Source organism: Leuciscus leuciscus (assembly GCF_965113295.1).
Source record: "Leuciscus leuciscus genome assembly, chromosome: 12".
In the NCBI taxonomy this organism is placed as follows: Eukaryota; Metazoa; Chordata; class Actinopteri; order Cypriniformes; family Leuciscidae; genus Leuciscus; species Leuciscus leuciscus.
Window position 1 is genome coordinate 15211525 of NC_138736.1, and position 22725 is coordinate 15234249.

Here is a 22725-nt window from a genome sequence, read left to right on the forward strand (position 1 = left end):
TATTTTTTTCAAGTAATGCAATTCAACAGGCTTTTTATTTCAAAAATATTTGACGTTATTTTACTTCCACACACGCATGATAAACAAACTACAGCTGGTCCAAAATTCAGCAGCTAGAGTTACTAGAACCAGGAAGTATGACCATATTAGCCCTGTTCTGTCAACACTGCATTGGCTCCCTATTAAACATTACATACATTTTAAATATTGCTGATTACTTATAAAGCACTAAATGGTTTAGCTCCCCAGATTACTTGAGCGAGCTCTTAACACATTATACTCCTTCACGTCTATTGCGATCTCAAAATTCTCTTCAGTTGAGAATACCTAGAATATCAAAATCGACTGCTGGCGGTAGATCCTTTTCCTATTTACCCCCTAAACTCTGGAACAGTCTTCCTAACATTGTCCGGGAAGCAGACGCACTCTGTCAGTTTAAATCTAGACTAAAAACACATCTCTTTAACCTGGCATACACATAGAAAATTATACATTCCTATTATTCAAATCAGTTAAATGATTATTAGGCTACATAAATGAGGTCAGCTGGAACGGGTACACTTCCTATAACACCCGATGGGGGAGACCGGGGATGGTTGCAACACTAGAAACTCACAGCTTGGTGTGTTTGATCAGGGTTGGAGCTAAACTGTGCAGGACAGTGGCCCTTCCAGGACCGAGTTTGAGAAACCCTGGACTAGACCAACCAAATTTGTATATATTAAACTTGCATCTGTCTGCTAATTACCCATACCATTTAAAGATGACATATCATTCACAGTATTTATTTGAATGGAAGAAGCCAGATGTTGCAACTGACCCCAACCCAGGGGACAGTTGCAACACAACCCAGGGACGGTTGCAACATATTAAAAATACCTTAAATTTCATTAATTAACTTTAGCTTTTTGTCTCAATGAGCATAGAATTCTGAAAATATTAACTGTTTTAAGCCTACTATAATATTATAATATTATTTATTTATACAATAATAATATTGTAGCCTACTATTTCTTTTAGTCAGTCATAGGCTAATTATCAAATAACAGTTATTGAGTTTTGTTTGATTATGTGTAGAATATAGGCCTACATAGATTCAGTGTGCAGGTGTTACAGATGCTATTCAATCTCTCCATATTTCAGTGTCAGACAGGAATAACCGAACAATTTGTAATGCAACTTTTATTAAACATGCAATTTATAACTTGTTGCAACCGTCCCCAACCCTATCAGCCATGACAGAACATCATGTGCCTGCTAGACACACTGACTTTGACACGTTAACCATGTCACTTAGAAGTCAACAAAACAATAATTCAAACTAAGTAAGTTTTGATTTAAGGCCCTTTCACACCGGATGCGTAACGAAAAAGCGAATAGTTCGTGTGCCAATAGTTCGCATCAAAACCATTCACATCAGCCGCGACGCGACTTTGTGACGTCTGTGACGTTCAGAGAGCTTCAACATTCCCAAACTTTCGCGCGAATCGCGCCGACAGCTGAGAAAACATGGACACTTCATCATCATCATCATCATCCAGTCATAGTCATAGCATCCAGTGAAGACGAGCTTTTCATTTTATTTAAAAGACAGAAAAGAAGGTTTTGGGTGCACCCAATCTTACAGAACAGAGTCTGAAGGGGAGTATGCTTATGTGCACAGTTTTTTTTTTTTTTTTTTTTGCGTCTTCAACTAAACACAGTGCGTTTTGTAATGTAACTACACATTACATGTAACACACGAAGTAAGTAAGTTAAAAATCATTCGACTAGAAACTGTAGATATCACACAAGGAATGTATAGTAGCTGCTATACTAAAAGCAGCCCTAAATAGTCTCACTACATTTTGTTACGTGTTCAAAGTAAACACGGTCTCTGTCTCTATCTTTGACGATAATAGTGTTAGCTTTCTATCCCAAATGTAGTTTGGCCTGCTAGCCTACACAGCACAGGACTATATGACTAAAACTATCACACAACAAACTCACAGTCAAGATAACCGAGTTGGTTGGCAATGCTACGCCACACATTGTCTTTCAAATCGTTGTCCTTGTAGTATGTGATTGGCTGAATCCTAATTTGTCGCCGCAAAAGTAAAAAAAAATCGACTTCGAAGCGAATAAAATAAGTCGTTTTTTCGCCGCTGCGCATTCTCGTTCGGTGTGGAAGCACTCATTACACAAACAGCAGATCGAAAAATAAAACCATTGCGCGAATGATTCGTGCGTCAAAATCGCGTCCAGTGTGAAAGGACCTTAATTCATACAAAATGTCAGGACAGTATGACAAAAATACATCTCATGAAAAACTTTCATACCTCCAAAACAAGTTTTGTTCAAATGCAGCAGCAGATGCTGAATATGTCTTCTTGGTGGTGGGGTTCTAACTGTGTACAGTATGACAGTCATTACTCTAGCTTGTTTTTGATTGGAGAAAAATGACATGTTTTTTCCACATTTGTTGCCATTGGCTTTTGGCTTGCTTAGTTGGGGACAATAAATGTAACATTTAATTTAATATTCAACAATAATATTGGTCTGCCTGCATTGATACCATTATACGAGAACTGAATTGAGCAGGACGATGACATCACTGTTTTCTCCTGAGCGGCTATATATATATATATATATATATATATATATATATATATATATATATATATATATATATATAAAAAATGAACTAAATAACTTTTTTACAACAAAATGAAACATCACTGAACTGACTTAAGCTGGACTTTGACACTATTTTCTTCTGGAAACAAACTTTGTTGCATTTTCCTGTTATCTCTGTAAAAAGCGCTATATAAATAAATGTGACATTTACATTAGAAATATGGAAAGTGCCCTGAAACATCACCAGTTGAAGAGCACTTGAAAGTTCATTTATGGTCTATAGATTTTCACTTTTTGTCTTCTGATGCCACCTAGTGGCAATAAAAAAGGAAAGTTGTAGTAAACACTTTAAATCAATATCTTTTATTTTCAAAACAGCCTGCTTTTGGAGGCTATAAAAAAATAAACAGAATCTTTCAAAACAGTGGCATGCAGGGGAATGCATCTTGTCCTGTGACTTCACATATTGGACTTCGATTGGGACTCAGTTATCCAGCTAAAGACAAACAGAAAATGAAACTGTTCTTTGAACTACTAGAAAGAACATGTTCTCCATTCTCTGATTATAAAACACAGATTTGGCAATATCACAATTTACAAGGGATTTCCCCAGAATGAAGACTTCAATTTCGTACCGTTCAGTGACAAATCACAGGCTGGGAAAGAAATCAACAAACAAAAGATTGGTTTAGGTCACTCCCACCTAGAAGTAGCAATCAGGCCCAATATACTGATGTGCAAAGGCAAAACACAGCAACTACCAATTTAAAAAAATAAAAATAAATCATACTTAAGACAAGACCAAAATCAGCTTTCTTTGTCTACAATTTGTAAAGAATTCAGTTTACCTCAACTATGCTCTGATGCTGAAAATGTAACAAAATGGGCGTAGTTCCAGTGTTGACGCAGTTACTGTGAATTGCCATTAGGTTATAGTGAAGTGGTCAATAATGAACGAGGTACTGACATTACACTTTTGAGTATTATTTTTTACATTGAATTATTCTTATGTTGAAATATAAATGATAGAGATACAACTACCCGTACTTACACATGACTGATCAGCACAACTTTCTTATGCATTACACAAAATACTTAAAAATAAAACACTTGAAAAGCATCTTTGAAAGCTTCATTTTTGCATTGGTGCAAAGTTAAAGGTATAGTCCATCCAAAAATGAAAATTCTGTCAGCATTTACAAACCCACGTGTTGTTTCAACCTTTTTGACTTTCTTTGTTCTGTGGAGCTTTAAAGATATTTTGAAGAATGTTGGTAGCCACCATTATATATAAGTGAAAGTCAATGGGAAGTAAAACTCTTTGATTCTCAACATTCTTCAAAGTAACTTCTTTTGTGTTCCACAGAAGGAATTAAGTCATACAGGTTTGGAAAGAGAGGAGGATGAATAAATTATGACATACATTTCTTTTTTGGGTGTCCCTTTAAGACTATAAAAATGAAAAAATGAAAACATACCTCGTCTTGACATTTAAAATGTGAAATCAGACAAGAATAAGGAACAAAGGCAAAGACTAAAAAAGATGTGCGATATAGCGATATAGAACAAGGTAGACAGAGTACTGGAAACTGAATATTTTATGCAAATGAAATATGAAAGTTCAAAAAGTTGTTTTTGAATTTAAAATTTCTAAGCCTCTCTTAGGAAATGTTAGTAATTAAAACATTTAAGGTCCATTAAAATTTTGATTATAAGATTTTTTTTAAACTGAGCGGAATTAACTTTCTAATATCAATTAAAAAGGTTGAAGAGATCAATGAAAATCTTAAACCGTCCATCTATATATTTCACTTATGTTTGCCTGAAAGTGATTTAAGAGAGGCATAAAATCTGATACACTTTAGACTGAAACAAACAGTTGTCACATAAATTACAGCTTAAATATTAACAAACTGAAAATGCACTAGTACCTAGAGTTCAAGATCTTCGAGTCTTACAGTTTCAAAAGTTTGTAAAAGGTCCAATGTGCCATTTGTACCTTTTTTTTTTTTTTACCAGTCGATCCTGCACAAGTGGTTCAGCGAAAGGGCTTGATACAGCAGAAGCCCAGTTTGGCTCAGAAAAGAGGTTTACAGTGAGAGGGTACCATCACAGTGTCCGCCCTCAGATGGGTGTGTTGGGTAGGTGACCATTAGAGGCGTTCAGCATACTGTTGCTCAGTGTGATGGGAGATTTGCCGTTATGTGCCTGACCATTGTGGGACTGTCCGTTAGGAGCTTGTCCGTTCCGCTTTTCCAAACGTGGCGAATGCCCTCTGAGAGACTCTCTCTCCTGGGGTGTCGCACTTCCTCCCTTTTCGGCGTCCCTGCGAGGAGTCGTCTGTGGGACCGTCCTGCTGTGACAAAGATGCCTGAACCTGTTAACCGCGATGGTTAGCAAGAGACTGATGCACAGAGCTAACAGAACGGACACCACCACTAGCTCCTGCAAGTAGGTCGGTGTGTTCACTTGCTGGAGGTTTCCGCTAGGCTCAATCATTTGTGAGTTTTCCTCGTTCGCCCCAGACAAGCGGGTGAAATTTCTACTTTTGCGCGTTGTGATCGCCAGCAAATCTTTGTGTGTGACAGTAGGATCCACATCTTCTGGTTTAGGCCTCGGCTCCGTCTGCTTGGGTATCATCCACCTGGGAGTGGAAATGGGGGGTTTATTTCCCGTTTCGGCAGTCGGGGTGCTCTGCGGGCGGCTCGGGGAAGCAGCTAGGATGGTGGGGGTGCTCTTCTGTTTAACATGGTAGAAGATCAGCGTTTGGGTGTAGCCGTTCTCCACAGCCTGACACAGGTAGTTCCCCAGGGTGGACGGGGTCGCCACAAAGCTGAGGCTGCCGTTGTCTGGCTGAATGTAGATTTTGGGCGAGAGTTGGCTGTTAAGACGCTCCCAGTGGCGTTTGGCGAGGTGTGACGCTTCCGGGCACTGCAGGTGCACTACCTCGTTTAGAGACACAGACACCACTTCACCTGGAGGACACACAGCTGAGGAGGTCAGGGGTCAAGGGTCAGCATACACACAAAACCACGATGGCAACACAGGCATGCAGTTAAACCAGTACTCTGTATGGCACTTTTACACGAGTAAGCACAAAACAGGACTTGAAAAGAAGGTTTCAATTAAAAATCATTCATTCATTCATTCATTCATTCATTCATTCATATGATATATTTTGATTTGCTTTATATTTAACTTTACATTTTTGCAACCCTGTTAGCTACATGTGGTACATAACTAAATAGTTTAAAACCATAATTGTTGTGAATATTTTCTAGAATTTCTATTACAAAAACACAAAAATTACAATTCAATTATTATGTTATGCTAAATTAGGTTACATATTTATTATTAACAGTTACATGGAAATACTACAATATGTGAGAAAATTAAGGGCATGGAATTAAATAGCTTTCATGCCAAATGATGTTACTTCCTGGATGTCACACGTTTAGGATTTTTTTTTCTTTCTTAATAGAGGAAAAAACCTGTGGTAACAGGGTTGTATGTCCAATGTGTGACAGCCAAATATTATGTTTTTGGTTATGTTTTTTTCCCCTTAAAAGAAATAAATATTTCAATATTGTGCCAAGATTTTGGCATTGTTGTATGATATTATTGTTCATTTTTGAATGCAGAAATTTCATGGAAAATGCCATAAATAGTAAAGAACACACTCAAAGATCTAAGTAAAAATGAGACAAACAAGAATATTTGTACTACATTTGCAACTGCAATAAATTAAATTGAGATTCAATTATGAGTAAATTAATGGTACACAATTAAAAAGGATAGAATTTGGGACTCTTGGAATAAAAAACAGCATTTATACACTGATATCTAAACATTATGAAGATGTACACATTAACTGTACTCACTTGAAGAGGTTCGGGGCTGGCCAGAGCGTGACCTGGGGATCACATTTTTACACTGCTCTGACACATTACCCTCATCTACATCCTGGACACTGTGAAAAGCAGTGAAAGGAGAGATTAAAAACAATGGACAGGGGTACGCTGAAGTAACCTAATCAATGTGTATGCATGAAATCTGCAATAAAAGCGCATTAAACCAACTGCATATTTAATTAGGGAGTATTTATTAGGTTTGAATACACTTGGCTGTAATGATACTTACAGCCTGTCCTGACTAGTTATGTCTGTGCAGACTTTCATCACAGGGTCCCAGCCGCAGAAGGGGTCTCTGGCTAGAATACACTCAGCACAGCTCCAGTAGTAAGAACAGTTGGACACTGGTACTGACACCACTCCTTCTGAAGAGCCTATCAGCACTGCACCCTGGGGAAGACAGACATTTACATTTAATTCTTCAGACTCTTTCTTGCACCATAAAATACATTTCTGTTCAGTAAATTTGCAGTGCCATGATTAAATAAATACTATAAAAGAATGAAGCTGTGACTATGCAGACTTTTGACATTTCCTTTTTCTTTCCTTTATAAAATCAATATTAAATATATGAATACATTTCAAATTTAAACTACACCTTTTCAAAATAGACTAGTTGGTGTTAAGGAACCCTGTAAAATTCATTTAACTCATGAACGCTTCAACAGGGTAACTAACAGATATTAATTTAAGTAAGATTAAATATTAAATAAACAACTTGTATTGTATTATGCCATAAATGTTCATTTTAAGTCAGTGAAAAGGTATATAGCATACGGCTCTCAGAAAAGCCACGTGTCTAAACAGAACTGTTATCTGCCTTCTATATTTATTACGGACGAAATGTGACTGCTGAGGTCAGTACATACAGACTCATAGACTTGTGGGTCGGTGACACAATCCATTTGAACAATTTTACATAGTTTTTGTTTAACAAACAATTCTCAGAATTAAATATCGAATAATGACAGAAAATAAAGTCTGTCATGAGCAACTGGGCTCTAATTGGCTGAGCAGCGTGATGGGAGTGGTATAACCCAGCATGTGTGTCTTACAGCTGGGACACCAGTCACTGGATATGTACAGTGCCACAACAGGGGTTATAACCAAGGAATCTGATTTAATAGCTCAAAGAGTATGATATTGTGCATGTAGTGACTTTTATTGTGTCGGAGGATTACATAGATTAAATACACGCACGCACAGATGTTTGTTCCCCGAGTAAAGCTAATAAATGACACTTGAAGTGATGCGTACCTTAGAGACTGAAAGCAGGACGTTTTTGACCAGCTGCGGTTGATGAAACACTTGGATCTCTTCAATGATGTGAGCTCCGTTCTCCAAGATTACAGATTTGTGCAGGTAGCCAGACTCTACAGGGAACACGGTTACAGTGGTATTAAGATCATTTTAAATGACTCGAAAGGGGAAAACGATTATAAGAAACAGTAATAGTGTCACAAAAAAAGAAAACAATATATGCATTTCTTTGATGTCTGGGAAAATATGTGTTGTTCTACAGTCTAATATGACAACCCAACCAATGCATTGAATCTGCATAGGAATGCAGTTTATAGGAATACTCATATTACAATTGTCAAGTTCTTTTTACTCTCATTAAATCTAGCACATTTTATTCTTGTCATTAATTGTTATGGTGTTTAGGAATATTATTTTTCTATATGGAATAATATATCCAAAAACAGCTTTTTAAAAAATTATTTATATACTGTTATAACACTTATTCATATTTTTAATTAGCTTTTATTTTTAGATTTTAGTAAATTTTACTTTGTGTTAGTAATTTTTAATTTTAGAACAGAAATTAAAGGTTGCTTCAGCTTTTATTTATCTTAATCCTTTTTGAAAAACACTGCATTATGATACTTACTTAAACTACTGACAAAGAAAAACGTCTCCACTATCAGTCTAATTGTGATTTTTGATGGTGACACTGATATTGAACAATATTTACCCGTGAGCAAGTAAAGCACAGTGTAATCTCTGCCGCGTGCTCCGCGCACTCTCTGAGCGGCGATGTTGCTGTAGCTCTTATCAGGTGACACCATTGTAAGGCCCTGATTGACCGGTGCAACACTTTTATCAGTCAGGAAGTTGTCCTTAACAAAGCGCAGAGTGTTGTCCGATGCATTATGGAGGCCACACTGCAGAGATAAACAGCAGAAATTGGTTTGATTTAAGGGCATAAGAAAACAAATGAAGAGAATTTGGTTAATAAAATAAAATAAAATAAAATAAAATATAGTTTGGGCTCAGAAAGATTTTTTATGTTTTTGAAAGAAGTCTCTTATGCTCACCAAGGCTGCATTTATTTGATGAAAAATACAGTAAAGAACATAATATTGTGAAATACTGTTACAAATTAAAGTAACTGTTTCTATTTGAATATATTTTAAGATTGTATTTATTCCTGTGATGGCAAAGCTGAATTTTTAGCATCATTACTCCAGTCTTCAGGATCACATGATCCTTCAGAAACAATTCTAGTATGTTGATTTTCTGCTCAAGAAACATTTCTTATTATTATCAACATTGAAAACAACTGTGCTGCTGAATCTTTTTGAGGAAACTGAAAAAAAAAAAATCCGGGTTCTTTGATTGAACGTTGAAAAGAACAGCATTTATTTGAAATATAAATCTTTTGTAACATTATAAATGTTGCTACTGTCACTTTTTCTCAAATGAATGCATCCATGCATTGATTTCTTACTGCCCCTAAACTTCTGGACGGTGTAAACTAAATAAAAAAATACAAAATAAAGGGGCCTTTCAGGGCACTATGACACTAACCTCTCCAGGGTTTGCCATTTGCTCCTGTACCCGTGTGCTCCATTTCAAAGTGTCCCGATTCAGAACCTTGTAATGTCCTGCAAACACCTTTTTAATGTCTTTGAGGCTGAACGCACACACGGCTGAGCGACCCAAGTTTACTCGCCTAAAAAACACGCAAAAACTGAGGTAAGTGTTTTAAGCAAAATGGCAAATTATAAAAAAAATCCTCACTACTTTCAAATATAGGGGAATAATTTAAAAACTCAGAATAATAAAGCATGTTTCCTCACCACTGAGAACTGAAAATCCCATAGAATAGAGTTTCGTCCTCAGACGCGCCCTCCGGTGGCGGAAGGCTAACAATGTCCTGTAGGATGTTGTATGGCAGCTCTTGGGCAGCTTGACATAGTAGCTGAGCCTTGGCAAAGGTGGTCCAGCGTTTCTGAAGAGTACGCTGCCCACCCACATCACTCTAAAGAGAGATTAACACCTACTGAGAATGACATTTTCAATAAAACCCACCTCAAATGAAACTAATCTTTCATAGGTGTTTGATGAATTTGATGAAGGTGTGTTATAAACATGCTCACATACACAAGAAATCCATCAACAATCAACACTTACTGTGCAAACTTGGGCAATGCGAGACACTGTAAACTTTTCAATGAAGTCGTACTCTTTTCCAGTCTCACTAAAGAAGAAATAAACCTTCTCCTCACTGGGAGCATACGTGGAGCTGATGAAAGTAGGATCTGGATTTGTGTAGTGAAAAAGAAAGCAGTGTAGTTATAAAGCGAAGCAAAGCGGAATCAGTAAAATCTCTCCCTCTCTTTGCTTTTGTGGCAGCATTAAAAACAAAGTTATCTTACCTTCTAACCAGCCAAGCGTGTCATCCAGTTTCAGATCAACATGGCTGCCCTCGCTCAAGTGGCGTGAAATGACAGGCCGAGTTCCCCTGAAGTCTGCCACTGTTCCGGTGTACAGTTCTCCATCTGAAACATAAAGAACCATTATATTGTGTACCACTGACATTATATACCACATACACAAACATTTATCTCACCTAAGCATTCATAATTTCAGTCATTACCATCAAGCTACATTTTTTCTCCTTTTATGATGCTTTTTGGATAGGGGTGTTCTTCCACTTTCCTTGTGTGGAAAACAACTGCTTGGATATTCTGCCTAACATCTCTTCTTTAGTTTCAATACAGGTTTGTTCATTCTTTTAAAATGTTGTAGCACCTACAGCCTCACATTTACAAATAGTAAAGTCAGAGATAAAATAGATAAGTCAAGAGAGACATCACAAATTAGATAAACTTCAATTTCCATAGTTAAAGGTTCTAAGCGTGTGGTTTTATAGTGATGCCATAGAAGAAACAATTTTGGCTTCCACAATGAACCTTTCAGTGAATAGTTCTTGAATGATTTTTTATTATTATGAAGAACATTTTGATAATCAGAAGGACATTTTTGTACTATAAAGAACCTTTAGTGTAACGGATGTTAAAAGTTTTTCATGGAACTATAGATGACAGTAAATAACCTTTATTTTAAACAGTATACTGTGTATGCACACAACAAACAACAGAGTGTCTGCCAACTGGGGTTCATGCATGGCTTTAAACAGGCTGTAGGCCTGTCCGATTTATGATGAGGTAAATGTGAAGTGAACATTCTCAGGTCATTCTCATGTCTGAAGTCACATGTCAGCCACCCAAAATAAGTAGATCAGGACTAGGATTTAAGAGCAAGAGGATTAACAGTGTGTTCACTGAGAGAAATCTGCCTCTCTCTCTCTTGTTCAATCTATTCTTCATTATGGCAAGGCCAATTTCACACCACACACAAGAAATATGAAGGAGAAGCATCAGCAATAACTACAACAGTTGTGTTGTACTTTCACACTGACATTGTTTTTAACATGAAAGAACTGATGCTCTATATGGAAAAAGTATTTTCTGTGTTGCTACTTTAAAGGTGCTCTAAGTCATGTCACGCGTTTTTTAGGCCAAAACATTTTTTGTCACATACAGCAAACATCTCCTCACTATCCGCTAGCTGCCTGTCCCCTGAACACACTGTAAAAAAACGAGGTCTCTCTAGACACCACAGGCTCCACAAACGGCAACAAAAACAAACTGGGCTCACCCGCACCACGAAACACAACAAACAGTGCTCCAGCCAATCACCAACAAGAAGTATTTGAGGGGTGTGGTTTGGGGGTTAGTGCGCGTGGACATGAAGGGGGTGTGGAGGAGAGACGAGAGAGAAGCATGAAGAGGGAAGTTTGAATTATGGCCGACACACGACTAAAGAGACGACGTTCCGATGAACAAATTGTAAAGAAGAGGGACAAGGATAAGGAACGCGCGAAGTCCCGAATTTACATCGGGAAAACCCTCGAAATGTGGCGAGAACTCCGCCGGCAGAAGGGCTTCCAATCAGACATTCAGTTGCTCTGTTTTTGCAGAACAGGTAAATCCATTTTTCTTTCTAAACTGACGTTCATGTTCGCCAAACCAACACAAGTATGTAATTATCTAGAACTATGCAGTCAGCGTTAGCTTTGGTGAATACAACATATATGTTTCAGCTAGCGATCAATCTCTATTGTAAATGGTCAAGCAAATTCACAGTAGGGTGACAATTTGTGTGAATTATTGTTTTCACCCACTGTTTGTTATGGATTTGAATGTTCATTTATAGGCTATTGACAACTTTGACTAAATTTGTTTACGCCGCCGCCGTTGTTTATGCTCACTGGGAAACGCGAAGCTAAGGTTATCTTGCTATTATTGCGTCCTTGTATGGGAGCTATAGTTATAGTTATAACCTCAGGTGGCGAAACGATTTTAAGACAATGTTTCTCTTTTTCTGCATTCTGTTCTGCAATATATAAAAGCATTTATCTAACTTGGTGACATTACACATTGAATGAAGTATCAGTAAAACTTAACTTTGTTTTTAGTGACTACTTTGACTTTCCTTTATGCCGGAAGGGAGGGGAGGAGGGAGGAGACGGGATGAGGAGGAGGGAGGGTCTAGCTAGCCTCCGTTTTGTTTGACAACAATTCGAATGTCAACACTCCCGGCATCACTTCACCTTTAAAGTAGGTGTGTATATTTTAGCGGCATCTAGTGGTGAGGTTGCGAATCGCAAACAACAGAAGTTACAGTGGTCGACAGGAAAAGATGTCGTCGTCGTCTGAGACAGCAGAGAGTGGCCAGTTAGGCAATGAGGTTTCTTTACAAAGATAAATTAAGAAATTATGTTTAATTAATTATTCAGTAAAACAATATGCTATAGCGAATATTATTGTTACTTGTTCATCGTGTCAGTGTTTTATTCGCTGACTTGAGCTAGCTTCTTTGCACGGGGAACAACATAGTGACGAAATGCTCTGTAGTAGTTTAGGGCTTCTGTAGAAACATGTCAGCGCAAAATGGTGACATCACGTCTAAGGGGACACGCGGTGCATGTAGATAGAAATGCCTCACTCTAAGGTAATAAAAACATAACTGTTCATTATGTAATGTCTTTATACACCACTGAAAACATAGTTATGAATATAATATTGGATTTATGTCAACAGATCCTCCTAAATATTACACAATGCACCTTTAAGTATTTTCTTTAACAACATCCATAAAATATTAAATGATTATCAGGAGTTTTAAATATGTTTAATAATTTATTAATTAATACACAAAGTGTTAGACCAAACAAGTCAAGTATGGAGTGCCACAGGGCTCAGTATTTGGTCCTTTACTTTTCTCCTTTTATATGATTCCCTTGGGGACATAATCAGGAAACAGATTATGTTTCCTTTTCTCAATTCTGATAAAACAGAGGTATTAGTTATTGGACCAAAAACGTCTGAGAATAAGACGATAGTTTATAATATAATCGAGTTTGCTGACTATCATACAAGTCTATTGCAAAACTGCACAGGCAATCACATAATTTACTACACGGCACAAGCTGATTTGCTTCTGCTGATTATGCATCCAATGAGCTTGTTTGCTCAACATTTAAATAATCTCTTGGGTATGCTGTGTGAAACAAGCCAAATAACCTAAGCCATCTCTTTATGCTCATGGCAGTGGAGGAATTCTTACCCACTGTTATGGCAGTGTTCTTCTGGTACGGGTCGTAAGGACAACGACCTCTGCCTTCTTCAGGCTTACCACTGGGGATTGTAGCTATGGTGAATGTCTTTGAATCCTGTGGAGATGAGCACATAAAGAATACGTGTATTAATACACTGATAAACTTGAGGAAATTAGATTAGGACAATCTGTACACCACACTTGCTGATTCTGTTTAAATTTTATATGAAAAGACATTGACAACAGTAATAATTCACAAGCTGTGATGCTTTCATTCAGGACTGGAGGCTTGCTATTTGCCATGCATATCTCCCCTGATACACGCACACACACACAGATCTTCTTCCTCTCACACTCATGAAAGCACAGAGTGAGGAAACAGCACTGAGACCACTGTGTTTGCATGACAGGATCGAAGAATGCTCAATGGTATGTGAAGGACAGTCACGCAAGGTTCCATCTTAAAGGTTTATAATACCATAAAAGCCCCAAACATGTTGTAAACTAATAAAATCTTTAACTATAAAGCAAGGAGTAATTGAACATACACAGTGACAGCAGGGTTATGTAATGTCCTAATGTCATGTGACTGATGCTGAGGCTAAGATTGACGCTTAACTCAATAGAGGTCAGTGCACAGACATTGATGTGACTCATATGAAAGGATACTACATAATCATGGCTCTTCAGACAGTAAAGCCAACTTTTCACATGCACATACGATTGTTGCATTTTGGCCCTTGTGACAATCGCACAGAACTTTCTAAATAGTTGTGAAGTTACCATGGTAAAATAAATGAATAATGAATGTATGATTATATTCACACAAAACAGATGACCGCTGATACGTCTGAAAGAAAAAAAAAGGCTTTCTAGGGCTAATAAACGTAAATAATTATGGAACAATTATTTTAGATATATATTACATAATTATTTACATTTCTAAGCCCTAGAAAGCCTTTTTTTTCTTTCAGACGTATCAGCGGTCATCTGTTTTGTGTTTACATTATGCTTACAAGAAGTAAACAGAGGACAAAATAAACTGTGAAAAGACGGATGCGGTCTGACTTACGATGTAGATGCAGCGGGGGCTGAAGGCAAACGTTCCACAGGCGTACATATGGGTGGAGTTCAGCTCTTGCAAAACCCTCACAAAGTTATGACAATCCATCTGAGGGTGAATGGGGGAGTTAAGTTAAAGGCCAGCTTAAGACGACAGATATTTGCCCAGTTTAACATAAGGGTCAAAAAGGCGGGACTGTTTAGCACTTAAAGTGATTGGTTTCCCATACCTTCATTTTGCCTTTCATCGAACAATCATCGAGGTCTTTTTCTGAGGGAGACCAGTCCAGCTGAAATGTGAGTGTAAAAACAAGGTCAGATTCATCACATGCTTGTTAGAAAAAAAGCTCATATTTATTTTGTGATCAGCTATAAGCAATAAGGCAAGAGAGGTCCTGCTAAAAAAAATTATATAGTCACGGCTAAAGTGCCTTATAGTTTTTATAAAATGTATAAAATATTATATAAAATAAAAATCAAGGACATACATTTTAATTAAATCACTGAAGCCCCTGATATAACAAAAGGTTGCTATGCAACATAAATAATCATCAGCTATGGGAGCTGTTCCTTTATCTTGAAATATAAGGGAGATGGAATGCTGTATATTGACCAATCAGCTTCCAGGGACGATCCATTTATGATATATATATATATATATATATATATATATATATATATATATATATATATATATATATATGTGTGTGTATAAATATAATTTTTTTTTTATGTTTCCATTAGTCTGATTTGTTTTGCTGACATAGTGATCCTTCAATTCTTCAGCTAGTCATGTACTAAATCAAAATCACACTGACCTTCTCCTTTATGGTCATATAGTCAGTCTGACTGAGATCAATTGAGAGAATGGCATCACGTGCTCCGACGAATAAAGTGCCCTCATCGTTGCTAAGCAACAGCGTGGTGGTGTTATAAACATCAGGGTTTGTGAAGACAGTGAGGGAACGACCTGGACTACCTGTGACACAGCAGAAAAGAGAAACAGTAATGAAAAAGCAGAAACATAAATGTAATTAAGTTACAGAAAAAAAAAAAAATTAATCACAGTTTAACAGTAGAGTTCCAAATAATAATTTCAATTGATGGATGAATGAAAGGGTTTTATTACCCAGAACCACAAAAAAAAAATATATATATATATTTAGCAATTAACAAAGAAAAGGATACATTTTTTAGGATCATTATACTACACATTTAAGATTGTGACATTAATTCCATTAATGAGCATGTGATGAAAATATATAATAATAATAATTTTATCCTAATTACAGTAACTGTTCTGGAATAAAACTAAAATAAAATCACTGACAGCAGGGGGCAGCCAAACCTCCACAAAAATATTAAGGAAATCTAAAAGTGCTTAATTGTGGCCAAAGAAAATAAATCGCTCTCACAACATGTTTTGGTGACAATTTGACAGCAGGTATTTTTGATGGAGAGATTATTAGTTTAATAAATCACAAATAACATGACAATGTATCAAGTGGGGATCAGATACATGTTGGGGTTTAAATTGTAGAATTTGAGGTTTGTTATATGAGCAGCAACAGTAATAGTGATTGCCTACATACAAGATGTGAAAGACAAAATTAAAGAAATCTTGATTACTGTTTTGTTTCAGCTACTGTTTCTGAAACACCTGAGTAATGAACAGTCATGTCTGACACTAAAAAGAGTATCTTACTTTAAATTCCATGTTAAAATTCAACATGTTGCACTGAAGCATGAAGTCAATCTACCCAGAGAAAAGACTGTAATTTCCAAGAAGCCGATCTTTGAAGTGCGAAGACAACAGCAACTTCCTGTGCTTTTTTTTATGCAATACAGACTCTGAGGTAAATACCTTCCACGCTTTCTCTTGACTTACACAGTTGCAGTGGTTTCTTCACCAGATGGATGGTTCGCCTCAAGTTTGATGTTTGTGTGAATTTCGGAGAGTAAATTTGAATGTGGTTGACATACCGTGAACTTTCCCCCAAAAACCCCCACACTAGATACATCTCAAACAGGTTCAGTCTAGACTGGTGAGAAGATGTGTCTGCAGACATCCACTTATCATTCAGCCTTGCGTGACTATGTAACTGATCTCTTAAACACACATACAAACACTATAAAGATGATAAAGCACAACACACCTTTGTCAACAAAACAATGAGAACGAGGACCAAAAATTAAAGCTGTATGAATTATTGATCGATACAAAAATAAACAGAGAACGGTAGTGAATACTAATTTACATGACGTACAGTATCCATATAAGGTTTCATGCAAATTGTACACATGTGCACAGCTTAATTATAAAAAATATTTTCTTGTTTAACAAGTTTATATGCAAATCAGCAATGCTGGCTCTCAATTTGGTTTAATTTTTAACTGTTTACATAAAACTTTGTTAATTATTAAATCAAGAGAAACTGTTATGTTGATGACGAGCCAAAATAAACACAGTGGCTTGTGAAGAATATAAAGGCCTCAGAATAAACAGCAATGTGTTATGTCATTCTCAAGAAAAATAGTACGTGGAAAACTTTAAGTGGTTTAGTAAACAACGAGTACCATGTCTAAAAATGATGTCTCAAAAGCCCATCTTATTCTGAGAGCATATCTACAGTCTTGTCTACATCTACAAAAACAGCCACATGAAATGATAAAGATAAATAGAAACAAGTATCTGTTTCTCTGTTCTCGCTCTTACAGGAAACTTGCTCGGGTCAAATTGGGACATGACAATACCTGAACTGAGAACATCAAACCACAGACTTGAAAAAGCAACTACTTTAGAAATTGTTTTTATTCCAATCCATTAATATCAATGCATTACATAAATGAATAAGCAACAAAATGTAAGATAATAATAAAGTAATAATAAATAAATAAACTACACTAATTCTAAAACTACACTCTCCACTTTCCATAATAAATAACACTTTATTCCTGAAAGGTAACTTGAGAACTTATATTTTAGAGATAGTTCAACAAAGTATAACAAATGCGATAAATGTATTACCTCCTTTCACCTGAAAGTTCTTAAAGTTATAAAAGTATGTACCTGATACTGCACATACTTCTGTTTCAATCGTTCTTATACTACTTAATTCTTGGTTGAACAAAGGTATGCAATCTTTAAGAGCAAAAATTAAGAAACAATATGTCAAAACTGTGTATGGATCCAATAAACTCCTTTCATTCACATTCTTCCTTACATAAAGAAGGAGTGAAGTGGTCTTACGCAACTATTTCAGATCTGAAAAACTTTGGCCAATGCTTGCAGAAACACACCGCTATCTGGCCTTCGTTGAGTGTTTGGAAAAGCGCCGACAGCAAGGATAGTGATGTCATAAAGGAAGCTCTAAGACAAAGAAAGCTTATCAACTTCTAAGTCACATTGAAATCAACACATTTTTGCCCTAGGCTCAGTTATTCTGCTGAGAACACGTGAACAACTTCTCTGTTAGCTGTCATGAGCCTGGGAAGAAAACACTCGGCTCTGTGGGGAGGCTAATCCTAAAGCTGAGCCGCAGCATACCAGCTGTCTTCTCCCAGCAGCCCTCTGAGCGAGAAGAACGTCAGCACTACTTTTCCTTCTCCTCCACCCTTTTCCACTATATATCATTCACATGACACATGACAACCTCTGTGTAACCATAGCTTTTCTCAAGAATAAACAGCCCAACGTGCACTCGCAGATCTTTACAGATATATCTGCAGACTTTACACAGAATTCAAACCTCCTGGCCCTGGGTGACATATATGTGATAACAAAATGACATAATTAGCTGTTTTTGTGCCATGTTTAAATCTACAGATCTGAGACAGAGTTTTACCAAAATTAGTCCTGGAAATGCAGAAAATGTCTGCAAACCTGCTCAAAAACAAATAAGCCGATAAACAAACAAGGTCATAAAACAGGTATAATGTCTTTGAAAATGCTGTTATACCAAAAAGGGGGAAGGAAGAGGAATTTCCAAGATAATCTTGGATTATTAGCAGCACTTAATGGTGATTTTGGTCTTATGACCATTTCACTGAACTAAAGTCCTATAATTCCTCATATGAGCTGCTCTCTTGTCTGTGAGGCCTGTAAAGAATGTGGATCTGACAGTCAGCACGCGGCTGTGAAATTATGCAACCCCAGGGTACATACTCTCAGTCCAGGCCAGAGAAACCAAAACACTTCAGTTCATTTGTAAAGATTCAAAAGCTACCTCCTTGACTTAGTTTTATATAGAAGTATGTGAAAAAGTAATGCCTTGTAACAGTACATTTTCCCCAGAAACTAAATAGAAAATACAAATGTGACAAAAACGAGGTGCAGACTGCTGAGGAAGTTTGCTTGACTAACTGCCATGCTTCCTTCTTCATGATTTTGTCAAATCCGTGTGAAACTCCTATCAGTGTCTGTTGCCGTTGGTCTGTGCATGTCACCGACAGAATATTATTCTTAATGCTTTGACAACATTGTATGAGAACTGAACTGAGCTGGACAATGACATCCCTGTTTTCTCCAGAGCCGCTGTATAGATAAACTAAGGGTGCGTTTACATGACAACGATGTACTAAAAACTGAAAAGTTTTTTCCCCCTCTGTACAGATGACAATATTATCAAATTGATCCCCATCCACACAGATCCGCCAAAATGACTTAAAACGCTGTATATGCATGCCAGACAAGTAGTTCGCAATGTCACTTTGTAAAGAAAGACTACGCAGCTGTGCACATACGCATTTAAACGTGCACGCCTATAGACTAAACACATACTACACATGTGCATGCTGTCGTCGTTTTCACAGATTCACGTTTTTGAAGTTTACAAAGAAGTTTCAAACTTAGAAACCCGTTTCAAAGTTTGCGTTCTCAGGCCACAACAATGACGTTGTCGTGTAAATGAACGGTCAGAACGCACTAAAAGTTATCTGTTTTCAGATGAAAATGGTGTTGTGAAAACGGACCCTAAATTAATAGCTAATGATTTTTACAAAGGAAATAAATCAATGCTGAACTTACAAAAACTGAGCAATGACTTTCCTCTGCTGCTGTACAGCCAAAACAATCTTTGTTGCATTCATTTCCTGTTATCACTGTAAAGCTGCTTTGAAACAATCTGTATTGTAAAAAGCGCTATATAAATAAAGGTGACTTGACTTCCGACGGAACATATTGAATCTACGTTTGTCGGGTCTTGGAATGTCAGTACTGTAATCTGGGGCCAGTTGCATAAACATAGCTATTATGTTAAGACTGTGTCTTAAGAACTAGTATGATCAACTAGAAGTTAGTTAGGGGTAATCAGTCTTACTGTTCGGTGTCAAATTAGACCAATCTACGTTTTTATGTTACTGATTTTACAAAGTTATTAACAGTTTTAAAGAAAAAAATTGGATGACTAACTTGTAAGACTAGTCTTAACAGTTTATGCAACTGGCCACTGGTGCTTGTCCACATTGGTCGTCTGTCAGTGCAGTGTGAATCGGCCATAAAAGTTGCATCCGTTAAATTTTAAGATGAGAGTTTGTTTTACTATAAATACATCGGCAAAATTACTTCCCTTATCTAACCTGAACTAACTATGAGCAGTATTTTTATTAACTAACATTAACAGAGAAATAAATACTGTAACATGTATTGTTTATTAACTAAAGTTAATTAATGGAACCTTATTGTAAAGTGTTCAAAACTTCCAGAACTTAAAAAGTTGATAATCTCCCCTAAAAAAGACAATTTATTGAAACTAAGCAGCCAAAACATCTGGTTCTGAACTTCTACTAACAGGATAATAGACAGAGTATGAAAAACTTGACAAAAAATGTAACTATGGCAAAAAAAAAAAAAAAAAAACTTCTGTGCATTTAATGGAAAATAAGTTAAACAAATAAACTACCTCTAAAATATCCAAAACTTTCCAATTTGATTTGTTTACTAGGACTAGATATTACAATCCCTTACGATTCAGCTCAGCACAGCACTGGCCTTGAAAGATTCAGCACTACCACAGTCCATGTTGAAGGAGTCGTCTTAGGTGGGTCTTCGCACCAATACATCAGTAGTTGTATACCGCCGCCTCACTGGATGTTTTAGCCTTTTAATCACGAGACATCCTCAGCAGAGGCAAGCCCAGCATAGGCTGATAAGACCTGGGTGTGTGTCCCATGGTGACTATATAGGTAACTTGGCGGCCCACACTGTCTCCTTTCCTTTCAGCCACAGCCAGTGACTACTTCCTTCGGCGACAGTGGCAAGTTCCTTAAGTACTTTCCACTGGGCCAGGCATCTGAATCCCACTTCCTTAAGCAGCCTTATGGTGGAACTGGCTACAAAGCCCCTGCAGCCCACCTCCACTAGATTCACCTTCACCTTCCAGCCCCGATTCTCTGCTTCAGCTGCCAACTAGGCATACCGCAGCTTCTTCCTTTCATAAGCTGCCTCGATTCCCTCCTCCCAAGGGACTGTCAGTTCCACAATGAAGACACAATGGCAGGAGTTAGACCAGAATACCAGGTCTGGGCGCAGGTTGGTCATCCCGATTTCGGGTGGAAAGGTAAATTACTAATTATTTAGTATAATCACTTTTAAATAAAAGGTACACTATAGCCGCTTTCCGACCAAGTAGTTACAGGAACTTAGTTATAGGAACTGTCCACTTCTAAACAGTTCTATGAACTACTCTCCCCCAAACTCGGTTTTGCTGTTTGCGTTCGCACTGGCCAAGTGGCCATAGGAACTGGTAGGAGGGGTAAGGGAGTGATGCAAGCACGGCGACTTTTATTTTGACGGAGCGAAGGACCTTTATTTTGACGCCGCTGAGAACGCCAGAGCAAACAATGCTCGCATTCTCTGTGTTCATTAGTTAGCGATCTGTCTAACAGTACTGTTAAACATGTTATTAGATATAATTGTTATAGAAAGTACACAGTATATGAAAAAAAAAAGTTATTAGCCTATGCCGTGTGGTTGATGTCCAGTGTTGCTAGCTGAGCAGAAATACATAATCATGTTTGACTTGGTCCCCTCAAAGTTGCGTTGGATTTTCTCTTCAGCATAAAGGTTTAGAGGCCCATCTATCACTGTTTTCCATGTTTGTATCTAGTTTCTGGAGTAAATATATAGGCTATAATCTGTGCGTTTACATATAGCTGTTTTAAAAATGGCAGGTGCTGACTGTAATGACTGGACCGATCAAACATGACTTAATCTTCATAACCCCTCACCCAGGCAGACTCCGTGATGTCTGGTATCCCCACTGAGAATTACCACCCTTTTGGTCACCTCACTTCAAAGACACTCCATTGGGAGATAGGGCCTGCACAGAACAGTACAGGCTACAATAAACAGACAAGTAGTCCCATAGAAATGGAATTCTCTCCACTAATTCATTGACAAATCTGTCTAATGGATGAACATGCATTTCCCCAGTACATGTTGTGTATCATTAATGTTTGTATATTGTCTTTTTATATTGTATAGTGTTATGCATGCCTGATGATAGAACTACTAGTTAATAGGGGCTTTCGCACCAGGTGGTTCTAGGAACTTAGTTCAAGGAACTAGCCACCAGGGTGGTTCCCGTAGGAAAATTGGAAAAATCCCGCCAGTAGGAACTCTGAAGTGACATAAGCCATGCTTGTTGTTGTGATTTTATTTTGATGGTGCTGGGAACGCCAGAGCCTGAGTTCAGAGTGCTCACATTCTCCGTGTTCATTAATTTACGATCTGTCTAAAAGTCCTGTCTACTACAATATTAAATAGAACTGTTATACATAGAAAGTAGACAGTCTATGAAAAAGTATTAGCGGAGCAGAAATACATAATCATGCTTCGCTTGGTCCCATCAAAGTTGCATTGGATTTTCTTCTCAGCGTAAAGTTTTAGAGCCTCATCTATCACTGTTTTCCAAGTTCGTAGATTAAGTTTCTGGAGTAAATATATAGGCTATGATCTGTGTGTTTACACAGCTGTTTTAAAAATGGCAGGTGCTGGTGTTTCGTGTGCGTCCGGCCAATCAGCGTACACTATGGTGCTGGTTTAGACCCTTCTCTGAAGTAGGAGCTAAATTAGTTCCTCCAAAAGGAGTTCCTAGAACTAAAATTGTTCCTAGTTCCTGCGGTGCGAACACACAAAAATCCAGGTACTTCCACCAATAGTTCTAGGAACTATGAAAAGGTTCCTCCGGTGCGAAAGCCCCTATTGGTCAAGCCAAAACTCAAAGTT

The 22725-nt window shown here is 37.4% G+C and overlaps 1 protein-coding gene across 3 annotated transcripts in view; it reads right to left on the bottom strand.

Moving 5' to 3' along the window:
- Positions 1-2963: 2963 nt before the first annotated feature.
- The window catches only part of sema4ab (sema domain, immunoglobulin domain (Ig), transmembrane domain (TM) and short cytoplasmic domain, (semaphorin) 4Ab), a 45209-nt gene continuing 25447 nt past the window's right edge, over positions 2964-22725 (bottom strand). For 2 of the 3 annotated variants that reach the window (XM_082185337.1, XM_082185336.1), the window contains exons 3-15: positions 15317-15477; positions 14729-14788; positions 14509-14607; positions 13446-13551; positions 10190-10312; positions 9945-10072; positions 9611-9792; positions 9339-9483; positions 8503-8692; positions 7785-7900; positions 6757-6917; positions 6498-6586; positions 2964-5606 (exon numbers count right to left, since the gene is read on the bottom strand). In XM_082185337.1, the coding sequence (XP_082041463.1) occupies positions 4741-5606; positions 6498-6586; positions 6757-6917; positions 7785-7900; positions 8503-8692; positions 9339-9483; positions 9611-9792; positions 9945-10072; positions 10190-10312; positions 13446-13551; positions 14509-14607; positions 14729-14788; positions 15317-15477 (2426 nt within the window). In that variant the 3' untranslated portion in view covers positions 2964-4740. The remainder of the gene's footprint in view (positions 5607-6497; positions 6587-6756; positions 6918-7784; positions 7901-8502; positions 8693-9338; positions 9484-9610; positions 9793-9944; positions 10073-10189; positions 10313-13445; positions 13552-14508; positions 14608-14728; positions 14789-15316; positions 15478-22725) is intronic. The other variant, XM_082185338.1, reaches the window with a different exon arrangement.